The sequence below is a fragment of the Calidris pugnax genome, unplaced genomic scaffold, assembly GCF_001431845.1.
Source record: "Calidris pugnax isolate Ruff unplaced genomic scaffold, ASM143184v1 scaffold48, whole genome shotgun sequence".
NCBI classification, from domain to species: domain Eukaryota; kingdom Metazoa; phylum Chordata; class Aves; order Charadriiformes; family Scolopacidae; genus Calidris; species Calidris pugnax.
The window spans coordinates 622,137-645,803 of NW_015090787.1; the positions used below are offsets into that span (position 1 = coordinate 622,137).

Genomic DNA, 23,667 nt, shown 5'->3' on the forward strand with positions numbered 1-23,667 from the left:
ACTGTGCAGATATTGGTGTATTTAGAGCTTAGAGACATGGCTTAGTGATGGTTTTTATTGGAGTTAGGTTGATGGTTGGACTAGATGATCTTAAAGGTCCCTTCCAACCCAGACAATTCTATGATTCTATGATTTGTGGATTGCTGCTCAGGTTTGATTCATTGTGAAACACCTTTCTGATTCACTGGAAAGTTAAATGAAAGGTGCTGGAAATTCACTGGCTGTAAGAGAGTCACCAAGATTATTGCTCAGGGTCGTTATCTTACACTTCTGCAAGGGATTATTGAAAATCTCATATAAAATCACAGGAACTAATGTTATGTAGAAGTTAGGAATCTAAGCTTTCACGACAATTCCACCCCTCAGCAAGAGGCTTGTTGTTCAAGACCTCTTCAAAATCAGCCCTAGGCTTGATATCTTGGTATTCTTGAAAAATTTGTGTTTTGATTAGGAAAGCAGAGAAGAAAGAGCCCAGGGGACAGAGAGATCAGCAGCTCTGCTGAGCCATCAGCGGGGCGATGCTCATTCGGGTCCTCAGACCGTTGCTCTGAGTCATCGCAGGGCTCACCAGCTACTTGTCAGGTGGAAACGTTGGTAGCACAGAGAGATGGCTCCTTAAAATAGCTCATGTGGTTTGTCTACATGGTGAAGTGTGACAATACAAAACCTTATTCAAAAAATATGGAGAGAGATTGGTTTTTTGAAATCACGGAGCAGATTTCATCACACCCTCCAGGAGGGTTTGAGCACTCTCATAAAATGAGTCTGTATGAAGTTATTCAGATTAGTCCAGCTCACGGGAACGTCCTCATGTTGCCTTTCCAGCAACATCGTGTTAAGAACCCTGCTCTCTTCTCATTAAATGCAAATCCATTCTAAGTCTGTGGCCTTCCAGCCAATTACTTTAATGCAAAATCGTTCCCTTAATGTGACAACAGTTTTGATTTCCTTTCAAAACAGCTAGAAATTTGTAGTTCAAAGAAGTTGTACAAAGAACAGGAGAAATGGCTGGAGCAGAGCCTGAAGGTCCTCCAGGAAGTGCAGGGTCTGAAGGGGCAGGGGAAAGCCCAGCCCAGGCTGTGGAGACAGCGACACCGGGAGAGCAGCACACTGGATTTGACAGAGTACGCTGCCATCAAGAAGCAGCTAGTCCTCACCATGAGCCCCGAGGTGCCTCAGGGTTGCGGTCCTTCAGAATGGTGCCCTGAATCCCAGGCTGAGGGTGGTGGGGATGAGCAGAGCCAGTAGTGCCCAAGCTCCATTATGGACCAGTGCTGCTCCTGGGATGGGCTGGAGAGTCTGGGACCTCCTCTGACGTGTGGTGGGGAGTCCCTCCACAGATAGCAGTGATGGAGGTGATTTGGGGAACTGGGGTGCCTGTAAAGAGAAGGGGAGCTCTGGGACTGGAGGGGCAGAGACGGGGATTGACCAAGGACTCAATCCCCATGAAGGAGGAAAGGAGCAGCTCTCTGGGGGCTGAGGATGGAAGATGATGGTGTTCTGCTCTCCCTCCACAGAAACTGGAACGGGTCCAGAGGAGGCCACTGACCAGAGAAGCTGTGGCTGCCCCATCCCTGGAGGGGTTGAAGGGCAGGTTGGAAGGGGCTTGGAGCAACCTGGTGTGGTGGGAGGTGTCCCTGCCCAGGGCAGGGGGTGGCACTGGGGGGGCTTTAAGGTCCCTTCCAACTCTAACCATTCGTGCTGGTGAGAAGGCTGGAGGGACCATCCCTTCTGATCTTAGACACTCCTGAGTGGCCACTGTGGGCAGCTTCATGCACCCATGGGACTTGCCGCCACAGTGGCCGTGGGGTGGGTGTGAGGGTCTTGAGGTGCCCGGCTGGGACCGGGTCTGGGGTGGGGGGACCTGGGCTGCTGTGGTCCCACTGTTTGCTCTGATGGGAGATCTTATTTGTTTCTCCTCTCTGCCTGTTTGGAGATGAGTCAGTGGGTTTCAGAAACGTCAAAGAGGGTTGCCTGAGGAACTGAAATGCACTTTGTTTGTTTTCAAAGGCGCTCGGTGGGGTGATTGCGAGCAGGAAAAGGGGAAGAGGCTTTGAGTCACCGTGGTCCCCGCATTACTCAGCGTTAGTGAGTGAGCAGATGCCATCCCTCGACACAGCTTGCTTTTCTCAGGAAAAAGGAGAGAGCTTTCCCCCCATCGTACGTAGCTTCGTTAACTTTTTGTCTCTGAACAAGCACCATGGGGGAGGTGAGAACAGAAGCTGTGAGTGGGGTGGGAGCCACCCCTTAGCCCTGAGGGGTTCCCCCTGGACCTGCCTCCTTCCCCTTCTCCGAGGTGAAGGATGGGACAGTCCTGGTGCAACCGGGGTGAGATCCCAGCTGGGATTGCTCTGCTCCGGGGTGGAATCACTGCTCGGCTCCCCTGGAGGGACCCGGGCTGCCAGCATAGCATTGAGTGGGTGGGCAAAGCTGACCCCTCAGGGGGGTCCCAAGGGCACCTGGGGTGTCGCTGGCCATGGCGACCACCCCCTCTGCTTGGCTGGGTGGGCTCGGTGCATGATGGCCATCAGGGCACAGTGTGGGGCTGCCTTCCTTGGAGGGAGGGAGCAAGTATGGCGCTTGGCCAGGGCACCAAACCAGCCCCTGGCCCTCCTGAGGTAGCCCCTCATGTCCCTTCCTTCAGGCCCTCCGTCTACATTGCTGTGTGCCCCGAACCTGCCAAAACTCAAACCCTCTGCTGAGGGCATCACTCTGCCCTCCCTCCCTGGTGCCTGCAGCTCCCGCTCCCCTCCCTCTGCCCGGGAGTTACCTACAGAAACCCTTCTCCAAAGGAAGCATTCTTCTCCTGGCTTTGCCAGCAGGGCATTTGAGCAATGCAAGGGGTGCTGAGCAAGGGGGAGAAGGGACCAGTTGGGGTGAGGGGAGTATCTGAAGCAAGTAGGGCTTTAAGGACGGATTGTTGCAGAGAGAAGCAGCTGTTTGGTGAGAACTGTTGTGTGCAGGAATGGAAAAAAAAAAAAAACCCACCAAAAACAGCAGATTTCTTTAATTACAAAGCCTAGTTCTTAACTCTCTTATGAGCAAAACACATACCCAGGGCCCCGGTGATCTGCTGGGAGGAGATTTACGCGACGTGCACCTAAACCACAGCTCACGTGGCCGGCTTTCCGGTGCCGGGCTCGCTGGTGGCACGGCGGGGCCATGGCGCCTTAGGTTCCCCAGCCCTGCCGCGCTGCGCTGCCCCGGCCCTCATGGCGCTCCGGAGGCTCGTCCAGCAGAACCACAATGCCAACCTCCTGGGCTTCGGGCCCGGGCCGGCCAGCACTGCCGGTGGGGAGCCAGCCCTGCCCATGGACAGCAGGAGGATCCAGCACTTGGCCAACACGGTGGGGACGCTGCCCCGCGGGCGCAAGCAGGTAACCAGGGGGGGTCTGGGGGGGCTGGTGGCTCGATGTCGGTGTCTGCAGGGGTGAGGGGAACCCACTGAGTGTCCCCGAGTGACCGCGTCGTAGGGTGGAGCTCCGATTTTAGGGTGCTGGAAGGATTTAGGATGGAAAGGGTTGACAGGCTGAGAGAGCTGGGGTTGTTCAGCCTGGAGAAGAGAAGGCTCCGAGGAGACCTCACAGCAGCCTTCCAATATCTGAAGGGGCTACAAGAGAGCTGGGGAGGGACTCTCTGTCAGGAAGGGTAGTGACAGGACAAGGGGTAACAGTTTTAAGTTGGAAGAGGGGAGATTTAGATTAGATACCAGAAAGAAATTCTTTGCTGTGAGGGTGATGAGAGCCTGGCCCAGGTTGCCCAGAGAAGTTGTGGCTGCCCCATCCCTGGAGGGGTTGAAGGGCAGGTTGGAGGGGGCTTGGAGCAAGCTGGTGTGGTGGGAGGTGTCCCTGCCCAGGGCAGGGGGGTTGGAACTTGATGATCCTTGAGGTCCCTTCCAACTCTAACCATTCTATGATTCTATGATTCCCGTGGGTTTTGGGATTGTGGTGAAGCCCTTGGAGCACCAGCAGCATGGGAAGCTGCGGAGGGGAGTGAGGAAAGAGGGGTTCTGCCTGCCTTGTGGCTCCCAAAGTGCTTCTGCAGCCGAGGTCCTGCCCCGGCTGTGTCTCTTCTCCATTTACAGCAGCACCACGAGCCACAGGAGCCTCTCTCTGTCTGGGTCTTCCCTTAAACTTGCATTTACTTCAGCACAGCAGCCTGGCTGGGCTGTGCTTCCTTCTGCAATGCTGGCAGAAAGCACCCACCATGAGTTATTTCCACCCAGTTTTTGGAGTATTTTGCTACAACCTTTTTTTGGGGCTGTCTCTCTCTTTTCTGGGCTTTTCCCCCCGAACAGCACATTTTTGCTGTGTCCCACTGGATTCCACAAAACTCTCCCTGGCTCCTGCTGTAAGCCGCCAGCTGAGCGACCCCAGCTCTGGTCTGTTTGTCTCACATGAAGAAGCCTAGATAGAAGATGCCCGAGACACGTTATAACCTGGAGCCCTTTGTGTGGCCATCGCAGGGGGGAGGCTGGTGGCCATGGCTGCGAGGTGGCCGTGTCTGTTAGCAGTGAATTACAGAATGCACCCAGGGCTGGTGGGCTGTTCCTGTTTCCCAGGAACGTGTTATGGTTGAGACTTGGCCCTGCAGCAATGCCAGTTAAATGTCCTCCACAGGTGTTGGTATCAGACCTGTTACTGTGGGAAATTGCTCTGTAGCTCACTTGGAAGGGAACCACAGGGTGGAGGAAGACCTCCTGGGCAGGAAGGTGGTGGTCGCCATCAGCAGCTGGCAGGAGGCTCTGGAGGTGGTGATGAGTTGGCTTGTGTCCTGGGCCTAACTGCGTTTCCTCTTGTTCTCAAAGTTCAAGTTCTTGTTTGACGGAGGGAGAGGCTGTGTTGGTGCAGGCTGGTTGTGGGATGCCACCGGCTGTTTTAGTTTTTCTCTAAACTGCTGATTTTAGCCGTGGCCCTCAAAGAACCCTAAGCCTACTGACCCTTTTCCACTCCCATTTCTGGTTGCAGCTTGCCTTGACCAGATCCAGCTCCTTGGGTGACTCCTCCAGGCCACAAAGGTATGAAGACATTTTTCTATAATCACTGTCATTTACTTATGCTGTATAAAATGTGTGACCTGGGAGCCTTCCCATTTAGCAGCCCTTGTGGAATCGGGGTGCAAGGCAGAGAGTGATACCCAACGCCTGGGACATGGCGGGTGCAAGGGTGACATTTGGTTTGAGGAAGGAAAGAGCAGGCACCTCTGGAAGGTGCGAGGGAAGGCGTGTGGCACCCTGCACAGGGAGGGGCAGTGATGGGGACACCACCCTTTCTGTTAGAAACACAAACTACCTGAAGCGTGGCACCCCGGCACTCATGTGGAATTCTGTGTGTTCTTCTTGCAGGCACCTCGTTGCTATATTAAAGGAAGATAGAGAGACGTTTGGGTTTGAAATCCAGGTAAGAATTAAATGAGAAGTTGATTTGTTTAAAAATAAAATCCGGTGCAGTCTGTCGAGTGTCACATCCTCAAAATGAGGTTAAGGCAGCATAGAGCAGAGAAAGGCGTCTCTCAGCTCCTCGTGAAGCTTGAAGGGCTCACAGTCATGACAGGATCAGGATGCATTGCCAAGGATTTTATTCATAGCGAAGGTCACAGATGAGAATTTCTGGCCATCTCACAAGCATTGAACGTAGGAGGAACCTCATGCAAATCCAGATATGAAACAACGGCAGTGCCTTCTTACCTCCATAAGTGAATATTTGTCTTGAGAATACTATAGAAGAGTATTTTAATACAAAAAGAGAGAGATCAGTAAACTCTCAAAAAAATACCTTATACCAACATTGTACTACTTCCTGTAATGAATATAGAGACGTATGTATTTTTGAAGTAGATCTATAGTATTGGTACTTTCTTTAGTAAATAAAACATTACTTTTTTGGGGGGGGATAAATCACATAGGAAGAAATTCTGTCAGATGTAGAGGTCAGTAAATCTAAATAGGAAAACCAGAATCTTATCAGGACTGCTGCTAATGGGAGATTTTTGTTCTGTAGATTTTTTTGTTCGAAAGCTAACTCTTGGATTGGTGGGCCTGCTAAAATCCCAGTTATAAATAAAAAATAATCCCAGGAATAAACAGATGCTGTTTTGGGGGCAGAGCTCTGCCTGTGCCCCTCCAGACCCTGCCTCGTTGCCCCTGTTTCGATTACGGTGGTGTCCGGGCGTCTTCAAAGAGCTTGCCTTTATCTGTGCATAAAGGGAAAATAGTATTTTCAGTGAAATTAGTGTATTAGAAAAAGCTTAACTTCCTCAAATTCACTTGTGTGACTAATGAGTGGGTAAGTGTTCAGCTCGTGAACAGTGGAGAGCTTTCAGAAGGGAGGATAATTGAGTCAATTATCGGGCTTTTGTATAAATTGTCGGGGCAGATTTTCATTATATGTGACATTCTGATTAAAAATAATTGTTGTTGGCACATTTTCTTACTGAGTGTAGATGCAGCATGAGCGCTTCACTAGAAAGTCCAGGCTGCAGAAAGGCAGCATCTGTCTGATACTACGGATAAGCCATTATTTAGAAGCTGTAATTTCATTACTACAAGTTAAATTTAGGCAAACCAGAGTAAGATGATGTGAAACTCTAGGTCTTCCATCTGCAGGGAGCTCACGAGAACTGCAGCGATGGCCGAATGCCAGAGCTTCTCGCCTGTTACCGCTCCTTCTCCCACTTCCTGCTGGTGGAGCAGAGCCTGGGGATGAGATGGATTTCATGGGGCTCCCCAGGTCCCTGGGCATTTGCAGAGCAGATGCTCTGGTAGCACGTCTCTGCCCTCACTACAGCCCCCTAAAAGCTAGGTGTCCCCTCCAAATCCATGGCCCAGTCATCTTCCATGGTCCATGGGGAGAAAAAGGTACAGGAGAGGGATCTCCACACTCCTGGCTGGAAAGCTTATCTTGGGGCCATCAGTCATGGCCTGGAGATGTCCACCTCTCCCGGTGGCTCTGGTGGGGACACTGAGACACCTCTCTCCAGATGGCTCCCGTTAGGTGTGATGAATCCCATCCTGCTTTCCAGCTTGTATCGCTCAAGCTGGCCCAGTTGTCCAGGCTGGTAGGAGAGAACTACCACTCTGAAATAGGCCAAAAAAAGAGGCAGATGTGACCTGTTGTGGCGTGTCCTCCAAAGACCCTCATGTTTCACTTGGCAGTCTTAGTTTAGCCAGAAGTTTGACTCTCGGTCTGCTGCTGGCTGAAATTCCTGCATCAGCGTGGTTTGGCCAGATAAGCCCTGAACAGGGTCTTCAGCCCGGTTTGTTCCACCCTGAATGAGAAAATCAGGAATCTAACACCACTTCTTATATCTGGGTTAGATGTGTCATAGGTTTTCAGGAAGTTCAGCTTCAGTCTTTAATTTTGGTAGGAAGATGTGGCTTAATACTGATATTTGCATGTAACTGAGAAGACATTTCCTGTCACTGCAAGATCTGGTCAGGTTGCATCGCCTACTTCTGCATTTTTCTAAATACGTGTCAGCACTGGTAACCACATGATGGATTCATACTTAGAATCACTTAATATGTATTTAAATGTGCAAGCCAAGAATAACAAGCACTTTCTAGGGGGTGTGGGGACGCGTGTGGATCATGAGTTTTGAGAGGCCAAAGGAGCAAATGTAGGTCCAACTCTCCTTGGTTTTCAGTTCTGATATTTGAACCCATCTCTGGCAGCACCAGCCGAGTTCCCACGGTGTTGGCCATGAGGCAGGGGCAATCACTGGAGATGCCCAAGCCACATCCCACCGTGCTGGGGCTGGGACGTGGAATATTCCCCCAGCCACTGAACAACCCAGAAATCAATCCACATCTGTGTCTGCTAACGCGTATTCTTGGCTGAAGTTGCTGAGATTTTGATAACGAGTGACCAACTTACTGAAGTAGATTTTGCAAAAGCATGGTACAGGCAGGTGTCTGCAGTTCTCTAGCATAAGAATGCAATGTCTAATTATAAGGTTATAACATTTTGATGTTCTCACTTGTATGATAATACACCCTGCTCATCACAACCTCCTCATTTAAAAAAAAAAATGTGTAAAAAGACTATTAATTTTTAAATTGTTTTCATGCCTTTAATACTGGTAACCCCGTTGCTTTGGTATTTACAGACTATTAGATTTCCGAACCAAAATGATTACTCCCTGGAGGTATGCACTTGTGTCTGCAAGATTCAAGAAGAAAGTCCTGCCCATCTTTCTGGCCTTCAAACTGGTAACTATTGACTTTTTTTTTTTTCCCTGGTGTGGATGGCCTTATTTTGCTTTTCTCTGGATGAGTTTTGGTGTAGAGCATGTGGAGGCCGTGTGCGTGTTGCAGGTGCTCATTTCCCCTCCGTGTCTCTCTAACAGGCGATATCCTCGCCAGCATCAACGGCGTGAACACCGATGGCTTTAGCCACAAGCAAATAGTAGACTTGATAAAATCTTCAGGGAACTATTTAAGGTAGGCCTCCCTCCTTCACATGGGTTTTAGCTCAACAGTCTCTCCCACTGGAGGCCAAGGGAGCTTCTTGTGCTGCCCTGCAGTCCTGTGCCGTCCCAGGGCCAAAGAAATCCCAGGGGCTCTGGTTTTGCAGAGCCACACTCCTGCTGGAGATGGGGGTTGGGAGGAGAGAGATGTTCAAGACCAGGTTGGAGGGGGCTTGGAGCAACCTGGTGTGGTGGGAGGTGTCCCTGCCCAGGGCAGGGGGGTTGGAATTCAATGATCTTTAAGGTCCCTTCCAATCCAAACAGTTATATGATTCTACCTCTCTGGGAAGGTGCCCCAGTGTTACCCCCCACCCTGTCCCTTTTCTCCTGCCCCTGCCACGTGTTTGCTCATCTTGCACCAGCACCGATGCTGCTGGGGACAGCCAGAGAATCAGAGAACCATAGATTCGTCTGGGTTGGAGAAGACTTTTAAGATCATTGAGTCCAACCATCAACCCAACACTGACAAACCCACCACTGACCCATGTCCCTTAGCACCACGTCTGCCCGGCTTTTGAATCCCTCCAGGGATGGGGACTCCACCACTGCCCTGGGCAGCCTCTGCCAAGGCTTCACAGCCCTTTGGGTGAAGAAATTTTTCCCAATCTTCATCCTAAACCTCCCCTAGGACAACTTGAGGCCATTTCCTCTTGTCCCATGGCCTGTTCCTTGGGAGAAGAGACCGACCCCCCCCTGGCTACACCCTCCTTTCAGGGAGTTGGAGAAATCTCCATGGAGGAGAGGGGTGGCCGGGCAGGATGTGGTGCGGGGTCTGGCAGCCCTGGCAGTGCCTGGGGCTCCTCTCTGCTTCAGTGCCAACACCGCCTGGTCTTCACAGGTTAGAGACCATCAACGGGGCCATGTTCCTGCGGAAAATGGAGCTCGAGACCAAGCTGCAGCTGCTGAAGGTAATATAATTAATTAGTTAGTCCGCTGTTGAAGGCAGAGGGCTGTTGTGGAGCTGCTGGTAATGGGGGTAGAGGGATGTCCGTGGAGCTGGGTGGGTATCCTGGCAGGGGGCAGACACCCTTGTGTCCCCCACCACCAGCACCCCCAGCTGTAATATTTGCTGTATATTATTTTGGTAATATTTTCCCCCACAATAATTTCTCTAACTCAGTATTTCCATTTGTCCCCATCGTGGCTGTGCCCAGCTGGCAGGCAACGCTCCCCGGCAAGGACATAACAGCGCATTTTAATGCACTCTATATTTAGCAAAAAGGGAAGGCTGGCTATCACCAGCAGGGCTGGGGCTTGTTAGGGCTGGCACGCTGATGGCACCTCTGAGGTGTAGAGCTTCTGTTCCCCAGCTGGGCTGGTAGCCCGTTTTTGGGTGCTGGTAGCTCTGTGTCCTTCTTCACTTGCCCCTCTTGCAGCCAGGGTCTTCCAAAGCTGGGACCCTGTGGACCTGAGTGAGGGTTTTTCTCTTATGGCATCTTAATGCCAAAGCCCTCTGCGCAGGCGTAGGGTACTTCAAAAAGTGCATTAAAAACTAACCTGGCTGGAGCAAACCTCATGCCAAAGGGGCTCAGCTTGGCCCTGGTTGCCGTATGTGCCGTCACCTATAAAATACAAGTCTTGCCACGGGGGGGATTTGTTGTTTAGTATTTAGCATGTTTCAAACAATGTTTGTTTCACTTGTTTTGCGCTGCGTTTATAAGAGCACGGCCCAGGGTGTTGCTGATGCTGTGGGTGATGCCAAGGTGGCTGGTTGGGGATGCTGAGCTAGCCCAGCACGGCCAGAAATGAGCCAGACCCCGCAGCCAGAGAGGTCTCTGCTGTGTTCACGGGAACACTTCAGTGGGATGCTCCCTTCCCGGCCACACTCAGTGGTCCCTGGCAAGCTGTTTGGTCTGGTCCCTTAGAAATCTGAATGAAATAACTGGTAAAGTCACCAGAAATGGGACATCACTTCCCTCTCCCCCCCCGCCCCCCTCTTTCTAGAGAAATTCTAAACCCCAAATCTCAAAATCTGCTGTGAAATGTTCTATTTCAAAAGGGGAGGTTTTTTTTGATAACAGCTGTTTCCCAGAAGTGCCAAAGCCCTGCGAGAGGCGGGGTTACTGGGTGGGACGTGGGTGTGAGCCCCATCCGGCGCTGCCGCCCAGAGAACCTCCTTCCCTCTCTACCTCTGCCATGGTCCCTGCAGACCCTCTCACCGCAGCACACAGGGGCCATGCCCACAAGTGCTCCTCATCCCAGGTTTGGCCATGGGGCTGCATGAGGAGGCACCTTTGCCACCCAGTCCAGATCCTCCAGTGTGCCCCAGCTTATGGAATCAGAGAATTGTTTTGGTTGGAAAAGACTTTTAAGATCATGGAGTCCAACCATCAGCCCAGTGCTGCCAAACCCACCACTGACCCATGTCCCTCAGCACCACGTCTGCCCGGCTTTTAAATACCTCCAGGGATGGGGACTCCACCACTGCCCTGGGCAGCCTCTGCCAAGGCTTCACAGCCCTTTGGGTGAAGAAATTTTCCCCAATCTCCATCCTAAACCTCCCCTGGGGCAACTTGAGGCCATTTCCTCTTGTCCATTTTCTTGGCCATTTCAATTGGGTCCAGAATGGGGAAAACCTTTGGGCAACTCCCAACCATCTCTTACGTACAGCTTCCTAGGTTTAGTTGAATTATAAACATCTAAAAACTGTTTTATTCAACACTGTGTAGAGGTTGTAAGAGCAGACTTCTCCAGACTAATTCTCCTTAGAAGCAGCCACATCTCCTGTGTGGATGTTGTTGTAGTGTAGTGGGAACAGCAGCTGTGAGGGGCAGCTGGGGCCACCCCCTGCCTCGGCTCTGGCGATGGCTGCCCTGCACCATCCCCTGCCACAGCGTGTCCAAATCCACTGGGAAGGGGCTCCCTGAGAAGAGCAGCCAGGAAAAGGCTGGTTTTGTGGTGCCCTTGTAAATGTCTCCTGCTCAGTAGGTTGAGGGATCCCCAGGACACCCTCTGTGACACCCCCTGCTCTCACAGCGGGGGGCTGCCCGGCCTCTGTGGGGTGCTGGGGGCTCCCCGGGCATCTCGGTGTGTCCACAGGGCATCCTGCAGCTGGGCCGTGGCCTTCAGTTTGTGTTCTAAAACATGGAAAAGAGAAAAAATGTGAATGCAGTAACAGGGTTGCCCATGTGAGCTTGGTCTGGTCAGTGTGGGCACGTCACTGTGGGGTTTGCCAGCCCATGTGGCTGTGTGCCCGAGGGCCCATGCAGGTGACTGGGGAATGCCTTCTGCCCCTCTCTCCAGGTGTGGGCCCCTCTGCCTTTTGGTTTCCCATTTTTTTTGTTTTTGTGAGTCAGCCGTGCAGTGCTTTGTTCCTCATCTCAGAAGCTGATGTGCCGCAGAGGGGAAGCAAACCCTCGCTCCTGTGGGCTGGCATGGGGGCTGGGATGGGCTGACAACGTGGAGGCTCTCGGGCCAGCCAGGGTGCTGTGTTGTTCACACAGATTTGGGATGGGACCGGTCCGTGCCCCTGCCACTGGTGCCAGGACGAGGAGCGGGGTGACCATTCCTGGCTGGTGGCTCCGGGGCTGTGGGGGGCTGGTGTGTGGGCTGGGGGCTGGAGATGAGCAGAACGCTCCCCAGGCTTCAGGCTTCTGCTTCTCATGCTGGATTGTTCCTTGGGCCCCTCAGCCCAAGCCCCCAGGGCACAGACGGACTCGTACTTTCTGCAAGAACTTTGCTAAACTCCGGGGAAATTGTCTCAGTAAGAAGAGGGAGGGAGGAGCGCTTGCTGTAGGTGACCTGTACTTCCTGGAGAGGCTGTTGTCTCTTAGGGGTGTTTTATGGTTCTGCGAGAGTGCGTTGGTGACGGACCCCTCCTCTCCCCCTGTCTCTCCCGCAGCAAGCCCTGCAGCAGCGGCGGATGGAGCTGCGGTCGCTGCTGGCGCAGGAGCAGCGCCTGCTGCACGGTACGTCCTCTGCCCCGCGGGACCCGGCACCCCCACAGCACCCACCCAGCACCAAAACACAGCTCTCTCCTCCGAGCTCCACTGCCTTGCCTTCTCCCCTCTTCACCAAGGCGTGGGGCTGGCCCTGGGAAAGGTTTTTTTGGTTTTTTGTCCCCCCAGAAGTAATGAATTTGGAGGCTGCTCAAGTAAAGCCCAGCCAAGGCTCCTTTGTGCGGGCTTTAGGAGAGGTGCTGATGCGGGTTGCGAAGATTTTTTCCCATCCTTATTTTGGACTTTATCAGGGGAGGGATGCGTGGGGTTGGATTTTTAAGGGGTTGCCCAGGGAGCAGCTTTGATTCTGTGTGTGTGTGTATGGGGGGGAGGCAGGGGACAGAGAGCCCCCCGCGGCTGGGAGACCCCTCCCCGGCAGGGCCGGTGGGCTGTGGAGATGGTGGGCATGATGCTGCTGAGCCCCTGTGCCACCAGCCCTGCTCCCTGCCCCGGAGCGGCAAATAATGCTCCTTTTTGGGTTCTGCTTCCAGGGGAGGTGAACGACACCGCGCTGCTGGGCGCGCTGGAGCTGGAGGGGTCCGACTTGCTGGGGGGCTGCGAGGAGCCGGGACCCCTCTTTGTGAGGAAACCCCGCTTCTCCAGCGAGAGCAGCTCCCGCAGCCGGCTGAGCTCCATGACCCTGGACAGCGAGGACAGCTTCTGCCAGAGCAGCACCTTCGAGGACTCGGCCTCGGAGAGCCTGAGCCGCCAGTCCAGCGTGGACGACGACTGCTTCTTGGAGGGGGCGGCCGGGAGGTCCTCCCTGCGCAGGAACCGCAGCATCAGCCTGGCCAGCAGCGGGTCCATGTCCCCGCTCTGGGAGGGGGGCAGCAGCTGTGCCAGCAGCTTCGGGACCCTCCCGAGGAAAAGCAGGAGACCCAGTGTCCGAAAGCAGCTGCTGAAGTTCATCCCGGGCCTTCACCGAGCGGTGGAAGAGGAGGAAAGCCGGGTGTGAGGTGGCACGTGGTGGCCGGGTCTCTGCACGGGGGACGGGACCGAGGGTGGCCGCTCCCCCGGGAGCTGGCGGTGGGTAGAACGTGGTGGCACCGCGTCTTTGTCCCCTCCCCGCACAACCTCGCGACAGGACTGGTGATATTTAACACGCTCTGGGGTTTGTAATTATTTTAATTTTTAATCAGAAGAGCGCACTGCGGACCTCTTCATTAACGTGAAAAATGACTTAACTCTGAAATGGGAAGAACCTTTGCAGAACTTCCTCAGCGTACCCTAGTGTTAATGACAGATTTTAATTGAATGCAAAATTGATAGCTATTTATTTCCTGTTACCCAAGTCATAGTCTTCCGAAGGTCTTTAATAAAGCAAGTGCTTCTACGAAAACCAGTGTAGAAAGAGGACGGAGCCCAGAGACCCCCAGTGGTGACGTTTTGAAAGGAGGGGCAGAGATTTGCCCGTGGGGGGGGGCTCAGGGGGTGTGCTGGCACCAGCCACAGATTCACACAGAGAATGCCGGCTGCCATCGCTTTCCCATCCCTTGGCAGCCATCATATAAACCCTGCAAAAACCGGGTTTGTCAGCTACAATCTCTGCCCGTGGCCGGTGTCCCACGTCCTGCCAAACCTGTCTGATTCTGGGGGATTTAGAATTCACAGCCCCGATCGCCGTGCACCTTGGGGGGCTGCTGTCACAGAGCTGGGGGGAGCAGGGAGAGGGCACCACGGTGGTGGGCAGGGGCTGGTGACCCCCACTGAGAGCACTCCCTGGGGAAAGGGGTGAGGTTGAGTGGGTCTGCGGGGCTCAGGGGGAGGCAAGGGGATGGTGGCTGCCGTGGGGAGGGTGTGGGTGGGGGGTCTCTGTGTGTCCCCCGCTCCCCACTGTGACTCTGTGGGGCTCTTCTGGGCAGTGTCACCCAGCCTGGCCAGGAATGGGGCTTTCTGCAGGGTGACAGCTCGGCAGGGGTCCCTGGAGTGCCACCCCCTGAGGGCATGGCCAGGGTTTTACCAAATTTGAGAAAACACTCGCCCACTTCGAATCACACAACCGTGCAGCTCAGGTTGGTTTGACCTCCTCAAGGCGAGAGAAGTGAAGGCAGAGGATTGTCCCACAGGACAAGCAGGATTGTCCTGTGCCTGGACGCAGTGACAGGTGACATCTGGGGACCTCTGAGAGGGCCGGGGACCCTGTCCCTCTATGTGCTTGGGAGTGGCAGAGATGCCCCTCGGCTGGTGTTCCCACTGCTCATCAGCAGGAAGGTCGTTAACTGTCCCCGTTCCCTCAGGAGCAGAGCCTTGGGGCTGTCAGGTTAACGGAGTAGTTGACGTGATTTAGTAAATATGGGCATAGACGTGAAAGAAAAGAGAAATTTTATTTCCCTCTCAGGCAGCACAGACACAGAAATAGGCTGTTTTCCGGCCCAGGCCAACCTAATTATGTTTTTCAAATAGAATTGGAAGAATTTTAAATATAATTTAAATACCTTGTGTGACTCATTCGTCTGTGGACCGAGCACCCGTGCGGCTGTTTACGGTGCAGGGGCTGCTGTGGCAGGATTTCCTGCTCCTTTAAACCTCGGGCTAAGCCCAACAGCTTCCCCCCGAGATGAACCCGAAATGAAAACAACCTGTTCCCAATAGTTCTCTAATTAATGAAGGTTGCTAAGGCAGCAGAATCTGTACTGGCATCTGTAATTTCTCTTAAAAGGATTGAGTGGTCGGTAATACTTCAGGAGAGCTGGAGGGCAACCAGGGGAGCGGCTTGTGAGGTTTTGGTGTGTGGGAGTGAGGGTCTGTCCAAGCTGCTGAGCCCAACACCCGCAGTTTGGCCCCTGAGCCCCCCACCACCGGGTCACCCCCAGCCCCAGGGTGGGCTTTGGTCCCACCCTCAGCCCAGGCTGGGGCTTTCCAGCTGCTGGTCCGGGCTCTGCAGCTCGTTGGTAGATGTCAAGGTTTTTTGCCGGTGATTTGCTGTCTCAAGATAGAGTTTTGCTTTTCTTTGCCTATAATACCAGCTGAAAGGAGGAGAAAAAAAAAAAGAAAGGAAGATTATTTCTATTTGGACAAACATAAGAGGAGTTAAAGGCAGCTAGATGGGTGTATGACAGCCACTGTGGGCACAACAGCCAGCAGACCTGGGGAGGGTTGTGGTGGTGCCCCAAGGATCTCAAACGGCTCCTGCGCTGAGGAAGGGACCTGAGCCCCAGCCAGCTGCAGCCAGGGGACTTGCTCTGGATGCTAGGGTGGCAGCTCAGGGCAGAGATGTCCCCATCACTGCAGAAACCTGGGGACGTGTCCTGGGCAGGGTTGTGGTCTGCATCCTCCACCTGGCTTTATAGAGGGGAAAAAAAGATTATTTAAACCACGGTATGAATTCTGCTCCTTAGGGCTGCCTCTCTGGTGGAAGTTAATGCAGCTTCGTGGTGCGAGGCAGTGACTCCCTGTGGTATGGGCAGTTGGTGTGTCATACCCTGGGAGACAGCTCCTTTGCTTTCAGTGGGGAAGGGCTGCAGGAGCCTGGACACCCAACGAGCTTCAGAAGGGCCTCAAGAGAGACCAACTAAACGATGCTCCTGCAGTGGCAGTGAGAGCACGCTGTGCTACGAGGCGACACAGTGAGATGTTGGCGGCCACGATGACAAACAGGATGTGGGTGACAGGCGAGGTGTCTGTGGCCGGTGCCGAGATCCACGGTGCCCCAACCTTGCGTGGGCAGGGAGGAGCTGGCGGGCAAGGAGCTCAGAGAGCTACAGGAGCTCTGACCTTCCATGAAGGAGGTGTTCTCGTGGATCGGGGGGCCCATGAAAGGAGGGTCATGGAGGGTTTGCTCCATTCCCTAATGCCCAAGGGTTTACCTTTCTCTTCTTCTCCCCCGTGGATAAAGGGGGCACCGCAAATTTCAAGGGGTGATAGGGTTATTGAGTCCCTCAAGGGGCTCCAGGAAAGCTGGGGAGGGAGCAGGGATCAGGGAGGGGAGCCCTAGGAGGAGGGGGAAGGGTTTGACCCTGCAAGAGGGGAGATGGAGCTGAGATGTGGGGAAGAAGTTCTTTGGTGTGAGGGTGGTGAGAGCCTGGCCCAGGTTGCCCCGAGAAGCTGTGGCTGCCCCATCCCTGGAGGGGTTGAAGGGCAGGTTGGAGGGGGCTTGGAGCAACTTGGTGTGGTGGGAGGTGTCCCTGCCCAGGGCAGGGGCTGGCACTGGGGGTGCTTTAAAGTCCCTTCCAACTGCAGCTGTTCTGTGATTTTCTGATTCTGCTGGGAACATTTCCAATCCAGTGGAAAATCATCCAAGGCTGTAGTATCCTGTGAAAACTCATCGCTCACAGATGAAAGGTGCAGCCCTGGAAGCTGCTGAAGTACGTAAGGAGACTCTGCCTTTCTCTGTCTCTTTGCCCTGGGTTTTGCTCCATTTCATCCATCCCATCAGCCACCACACCACTTTCTGCTCGCTTTCCAGGGGTGGCCACGTTGCTGCCTCACCCCCCCGCCCCGGTGCTGTCCTGCTCGGCTGATTTCTGCTTTCACACCTCATGTTTCCTTTCTCACGCCCCTGTTTTAGCAGTTTTCACACTGGTTGCACCCAGCTTTCGTAGTGCTGAAAAGAAGATCACGGGAAGTAGTTGTTGGGGAGCACTGAGTCTGTCCTGCCAGCCACTGCGGGGCAAAAGGCAAACACACCTTATACATAGATAAAGCCAAGAATTTATTGCTGTGCTCCCAGCACGGCCCAGCCTCTTGTCACGGCACAGAATTATGCAGAAACAGAGCCAACTCACCTGACTGCTCACAGAAATCACTGCGGCAGCGAGACCCAGTGAAGCCCAAAGCGAGCCCGTCCCACCAGCCCCGGTGCTGAGGCCTTGCAAACTTGGTGCAAAGGTGGTGGCCCGTGACACAGGTGGCAAGGTCTTATTTCTTGGGCTGCAGAGCCCCTGGTGGCACCAGTGTGGGGGCAGGGAGGGACGGGAGCTCCTCTGGCTTAGATGGAAGTGTTGGGAGAGCAGGGATGCTCTGCCCAGGGACAGGTCTGCAGCCTGAACTGCTTCCCTAAGGTTTGGCTCCCCCAGTACAGGCTTTTCCTTTTTTTTTTTTTTTTGAAAGCTTAAAGACACAGAAATGACACCACCTCAGGTTTGTGCAAATGAAGTGTTTTCCTGGCCCTGAGAGGTGTTTTGGCCCAGCTCTGTTTGTAAATAGCTGCCTGCGGTGGGAGGAACCCGCAGCTACTTCTCCCCTTTTCCAAGTCCAGTTATGAGCTCTGCGTCCTTAAAAACACCCTTGAGGATGCTGCAGCATCCCGGAAACTTCCAGGATCCTCATCACTGGGATGACCTGGGGGTGACGGGTGTCCCCTCAGCTCCTGGGGATGCTATGGGGCGAACAACCCGTGCGGGAACAGTTGGATTTACTCTCTGCCATGGCAGACCCTCCCTTCTCTCTGGAATGATCCAGAGTTGCTGTGGCTCTGCTGATTTACCTCACTTGTGGTGCCCCAGTGCCCCTGAAACCCCAGGTGCTGCTGCTGAAATTTTAGCAAAGGGTAGCCCGAAAGGAAGCTTCCTGCAATAAGGTGACAGGGAAAATGATTTGTAATACATTCATGCAGATGGTGCTTCAGCCACGAGGCGCTTCTTTGGGAAAACGTAAACTGTTGAGAACTGGTTGTTGTAACCAATAGATGGCACCAGGAAATACCTAAAATTGTTTCAAATATCTTTTTGCAATCAGGAAGTCAGGCAGGCAGGTCCCTGGGGAGATGGGGATGGGACGTGTCCCCATCCCTGTCCCTGTCCCCATGGGAGCTGACACGGCTCCAGCTCAGCAGGGCTCACGCTTGGCAAGCCCAGTGCCATGTTTTCAGCTTTGGGCTGTCTCAGATGTGAAATATCCAAGCTATTTGGGTTATTTATTTGGACTATTTGAGCTATTTTGAAATGTGCAGCCTGTCCAGGGGTTTGCCCCACGCTCGAGCCCAGGATTTGTGCCGGCTGCACCTAGTGGGGTGCATTGCCCATCCCGGGGTGGCCATGTCCCCTTGTCCCTGCTGTGGCCACGTCCCCACTCTGTGTGTTGTCAACACACTTTAAACCTCATCATCCATTCTTCTTGGACAAATTTTTCCAGCAGAAGATCAATTTTACAAATCAATTACACCAAACTCATTTTCATAACAACAATGAAAGGTTGTTGATTTAAAAAATGTAAATTCACAGGTGAACAGAAGAAGTGGGAAGGCTTTGGGTCCATTTCTAATCAAGGTCTGAACTCAACAAGAGGATTTCCAAATCCTTAAAGCCCAAAGATATCAAAGACGCTGTATTATACGAACACAAAAGTCGTTCACAGCAGGAGATTACGCTCTTACGTAAACCTGGCTTTGGGCATCAGGGCTGAGACGGGTTCAGCTGCGGTGAGGGAACACTGTGGTGCTGCTGGGGCCGTCCTCCTGCTCCCCTCGGTGACACCTTCCCCTCCTGCTCCTGCTGGCTTTAGGTCCCACTGGTAACTGCTGATGGGAGGGCTAATCTCATCCCTTCCCCTTTTGTGTTCCTTTAAAGAGAGTCTCTGCTGCTGAGAGCAGACTGAGAGGGGATCTCACTGATGCTGAGCAAGAGCTAAAGGGCAGGGGGCAAGAGGATGGGGCCAGACTCTTCTCAGTGGTGCTGGGGACAGGACAAGGGGCAATGGGCACAAACTGGGACATGGGAAATTCCATCTCAACACGAGGAAAAACTTCTTTCCTTTCTCTGGAGACATTCCAAACCCGCTTGGATGCGTTCCTGTCCAACTGCTCTGGGTGACCCTGCTCTGGCAGGGGGTTGGACCAGGTGATTTCCAGAGGTCCCTGCCAGCCACTACAATTCTGGGATTCTGGGATTCTGTGCTGTGGCCAGAAGCTGCTTCTGCAGCAGAAGGCTGTGCTGTGGATGTGGGAGGTGTCCCATCGCCTGGCTTGGCCTCGGGGACCTGCCACCTGGTTTCACATCTCCTCGCAAAGCGCTGCATTGGCTGGTGCTTTTGGTTTCCATTTCCCAGTTGGGTTTCCCTCTCCCAGTTGGGTTTCCGTCTCCTAGTTCTGCCTCCAAGCCCTCTTGGTGCATCTCCCCGAGCAAGGAATTTCAGATGTTTGGCATCTGGTGGCCATGGCCATGCTGTGGCTGTGCGGCGGTGGCACCACACCGTGTGTGGGGCATGCACCCTCCTGGCCATCCCCTCTGTCCCCCACAGAATGCCCACATTGTCCCTCTGGCGGCACGGCGGGGTTTATGGGCACACAAACCCCGTGGGGAATGTTAAGCGGGTTAGGTGGCCGCAGCACCGCGGTCGGTGGTCACCCTCCGGGGATTAGGGGTGAGAACAATCCTCCCCCCGTGACCAGGCAGGGGCACAAAGAGCCATTGTGCTGGGAGTACAAAAATCCCCGTTTATTACGGCGGGGCTGACACGCTGAACGACCCGCTCTCCACCCCTGGCACAAAAGCTCCCTTGCTTCAGATTGTTTGTTTATGTAAATTAAAATGGTGCGTTTAATTATGCAACGGGACCAGCCTTGGCAACAAGGGCGGCGCTGATTGGGTTGCCCCCCGTGGCCAGAGCCCACGGGCAAGCCCTGGGCACGGCTGATGGTGTCACCGCGGTCCCTGCTCCACCGCAGGTCCCACAGGAGCCAGGACACGCATTGACCCTTTGCCCAGGGGACCTAAAACCCCCCGGGGGGAGAAGGGGGTGAGGAGTTTCGCTCCCCACCCCGGGGTGCAGGGCCCCGGTGGGTGGCACGGCTGGAAGCATGACAGAAGAGGTCCCAGCAGCGTCCACCATGCCCGAGTGCAACGGGAGCGTACCCCCGGAGAAGGGCCCGCTCATCGATGAAATAGCAAATTCTGTCAGCACGGTCCCTTACGCCAACGCAGAAACCAGCCCTGATGCCTCACCTGTGAAAGAAAATCAGCAGGAAAATAGGAATTCGTTATCGGAGGACGTAGTTCATGGGGATTTTGATGGAGAGAAGCAATGCCAAGGTAAAGTACAAGGCTGCCTTTCTTTAAGTGTTTGGAGAGAAAAGCTCTATTTTATGTATAACCTCATGAATAACGGGATGTACTATGTGTCTCAGTCAATGTTCCTCACCCATGGTCATTGTAACAATGGCCTACGGTAATTCAGAGTTGGGGGACAAATTTGAATGGGCAGTCACACCAGATGTGATGAAAACGATGTGACTAAAGAAACGAGTGCTTTTTTTAATCTGTTCTGAAAATCTGCTGCTGACCTGCAGCTGTTAAAACCCAATTATCGTTGCTCGCTGCTCCACCAGCCCATTTCTCCTGCTTTGTGTTTCCCAAAGACAAGCCAGAGGAGAACGGTGGGAGGCTGCAGCGGGGACCAGCTGATACCCAGGACACGGGGACCGATGGCCGGGAACCACTGGAAGGTAATGGGGAGTGCTGCCCGAGGTGAGGTTTTCCCAAAGCACACCCACAGGTGGTTATTGCTGTTCTTAAATTTGGTCGGACTCCATATTCTGGAGAGCAGGGACCCAGCCCTCATCTGTATAGTTGCTGCACCTCAGGAAACATGGCTAGGATCTTTCTTCCCGAGGTTTGTGTGTGTCTCCATGACCATGGGGTATCGAAGTGCCATGGAGCCCTTGCCCGGGAGGTCTGCAGCAGCTCTGTGAGGCTGGGAGATGCTTCATCTCCTGCTCCATGCTCAGAGGGTGACCCCGGGGGCTGTCAGGCAAAACGCTGCAGCCTCAGAACCCCCACTCTCTTCCTGCCGAACGTCTAAATCCCCCTGATGCCCAAGTATTCAGCAGAAAATTGCCCTCATAAACAGCCTCTCCTGGGCCTTTCTCTACTCATTCCTGGGTGAAAATGGCAAAAATCAGTTGGAGCTGAGGCTGGATCTGGCAGCTGCCTCCTGCGGGAGTGGGGTTGCAGTGAGAGGGTCGCTGCCTGGCCTGGGCAGCAAGGTGAAATGTGTTTAGTATATATATATCTATGTATATATACATAGATGGATGTATTCAATTGTGCTATGCAAAATGCTGCTCCAAAAAGGAGGAGTATTTTACTGGGTATTATTAAAGGAGGGAAGATATGTCTCTCTGTGGGTGGGCTTTTGGCGTTGCTCACCCACGTTTCCCATCCAGGCTCATCCCAGCTCGCTGGGTTTGGCAGCCATGGGGCGAGGGACTGCTTTGCTGTGGGCTACTAACACCCCCATCGCTCCCCTGGGCCATGGTGGGGCTCAGGGCTGGTGGATCTGCCCCAGGTCCCCCCCAGCCAGCCGTGCTGGAGCCCCCTTGTCATTTACACACCCCACTGGGCTGCGACGAGCTGGTGCTTTCTGTCTCAGCAGCCAAATAAATATGAAACCCCTCCTCCTTGGGGAGCAGGTGGACAACCCAGAGTAGCTGTCATGGTCCTGGCAAACCTGGTCTTGTTGGATGTAGTGCTGAAAGATGGACGGGCCACAGCCTGTAACTGGAAACTTTGCTTTGATTAAGAAAGGGAAAAAAATATACAAACATTTGTCACGGGTAAAATAATATTTTGCAGGAAACTGCCCATGTTGTGAGGAGGTAAATTGTGATGGAGGCTTCCCCACTTGGAGCTGACATCCCTGTTCCAGCCGCGCTGCTTTATGGGCGCACAATAAAACCTATTAAATGATCTTGAACAGTCACCCCCTCCCCCCAGCCACAAGCACTTTATCTCTAAATTGCAGGCAGCTTTTTAGGACCTAACCAATTTAGTCTAATTAATACGCAGGACCCCACAGGCAAAATGTTGAATAGACCATTTGTTGTGACACTAAAGCATAATTTAGGGCAGCGACGTGCCAAACGGGACGAATAGGAGAGAGAGCCATCTCAGCCTGCGCGGCCACCCCCGAGGGAGGGACAGGTCCCAGGAGGGCTGTGTGGGGTCCCGCTGTGCGGTGGGTGCCGTGGGGTGCTGCCTGAACAGCGGCTCCCTCCCTCCCTCCATCCTTCCATCTCTCCCTCTTTCCATCCCTCCCTTCCTCCTTCCATCCCTCCATCCCTTCCTCCTTCTTTTGCTCCTCTTCCTTCTTCCCTCTCTCCATCTCTCCCTCCATCCCTCCCTCCCTCCATTCTTTTCTCCCTCCCTGTCACCCTCCCTCCATCCCTCTCTTCTTCCCTCCCTCCTTCCATTCCTCCATCCCTCCCTCTCTCCCTCCCTCCATCCTTCCATCTCTCCTTCTTTCCATCCCCCCCTTCCTCCTTCCATCCCTCTATCCCTCCCTTCCTCCTTCCATCCCTCCATCCCTACCTCCTTCTTTCGCTCCTCTTTCTTCTTCCCTCTCTCCATCTCTCCCTCCATCCTTCCCTCCCTCCCTCCCTCCATTCTTCTCTCCCTCCTTGTCTCCCTCCCTCCATCCCTCTCTTCTTCCCTCCCTCCTTCCATTCCTCCATCCCTCCCTCTCTCCCTCCCTCCATCCTTCCATCTCTCCTTCTTTCCATCCCCCCCTTCCTCCTTCCATCCCTCTATCCCTCCCTTCCTCCTTCCATCCCTCCATCCCTACCTCCTTCTTTCGCTCCTCTTTCTTCTTCCCTCTCTCCATCTCTCCCTCCATCCTTCCCTCCCTCCCTCCCTCCATTCTTCTCTCCCTCCTTGTCTCCCTCCCTCCATCCCTCTCTTCTTCCCTCCCTCCTTCCATTCCTCCATCCCTCCCTCTCTCCCTCCCTCCATCCTTCCATCTCTCCTTCTTTCCATCCCCCCCTTCCTCCTTCCATCCCTCTATCCCTCCCTTCCTCCTTCCATCCCTCCATCCCTACCTCCTTCTTTCGCTCCTCTTTCTTCTTCCCTCTCTCCATCTCTCCTCGTTGCTTCCTCCCTCTCTCCTTCCATCCCTCCCTCCAACACTCGATCCCCCCGTCGGCTGCATCCCCTGCCCTCGTTGGGGGGGCTCCGCGGGCAAGGTGGTACCAAAGCGGTGGCCTTGGGAAGGGGTGTGAGGACGCAGGAAGCCTCTCTGAAGAGCACTGGGGAGTCCCTGGTGTTGGGGTGCAGCTGCAGGGCTGGGGCACCCCCACTGCCCAGGCTGGGGGGTGGGTGCTGCGGGTCAGTCTCCAAGGGCGATGCTGCACAAGGAGCAGGTAGGACACGGGGACGAAGGCTGTGCCGAGCCCCTCCTCATCCTCACTCGGTGTCGCCGCAGGGCCGGGCAGGGAGGGGACACCGTCGGGGACACCGTCGGGCAGCGGGGAGACGGGGACGGCGGCCGGTCCCGGCGGGGACACGGCGGGGGCCCCCCCCGCCAGCGCCGCCGGGGGAGGGGAGGAGGCCGG

General features: G+C 54.1%; 2 protein-coding genes across 2 annotated transcripts in view; both read left to right on the plus strand.

Annotated features, from left to right (window-relative positions):
• The first annotated feature begins 3,159 nt into the window (after positions 1-3,159).
• Positions 3,160-13,725, plus strand: CYTIP (cytohesin 1 interacting protein). The gene is made up of 8 exons (XM_014966519.1): positions 3,160-3,377; positions 4,968-5,017; positions 5,345-5,399; positions 8,107-8,209; positions 8,347-8,440; positions 9,305-9,374; positions 12,308-12,374; positions 12,896-13,725. Exons 1-8 carry the CDS (start codon positions 3,213-3,215, stop codon positions 13,357-13,359), a joined length of 1,068 nt encoding a protein of 355 aa, XP_014822005.1. The 5' UTR covers positions 3,160-3,212; the 3' UTR covers positions 13,360-13,725.
• Positions 13,726-19,941: 6,216 nt separating this feature from the next.
• The window catches only part of ERMN (ermin), a 4,988-nt gene continuing 1,262 nt past the window's right edge, over positions 19,942-23,667 (plus strand). Inside the window, exons 1-3 of the mRNA XM_014966513.1 lie at positions 19,942-20,371; positions 20,698-20,784; positions 23,538-23,662. Coding sequence (XP_014821999.1) covers positions 20,140-20,371; positions 20,698-20,784; positions 23,538-23,662 — 444 coding nt within the window. The 5' untranslated portion in view covers positions 19,942-20,139. The remainder of the gene's footprint in view (positions 20,372-20,697; positions 20,785-23,537; positions 23,663-23,667) is intronic.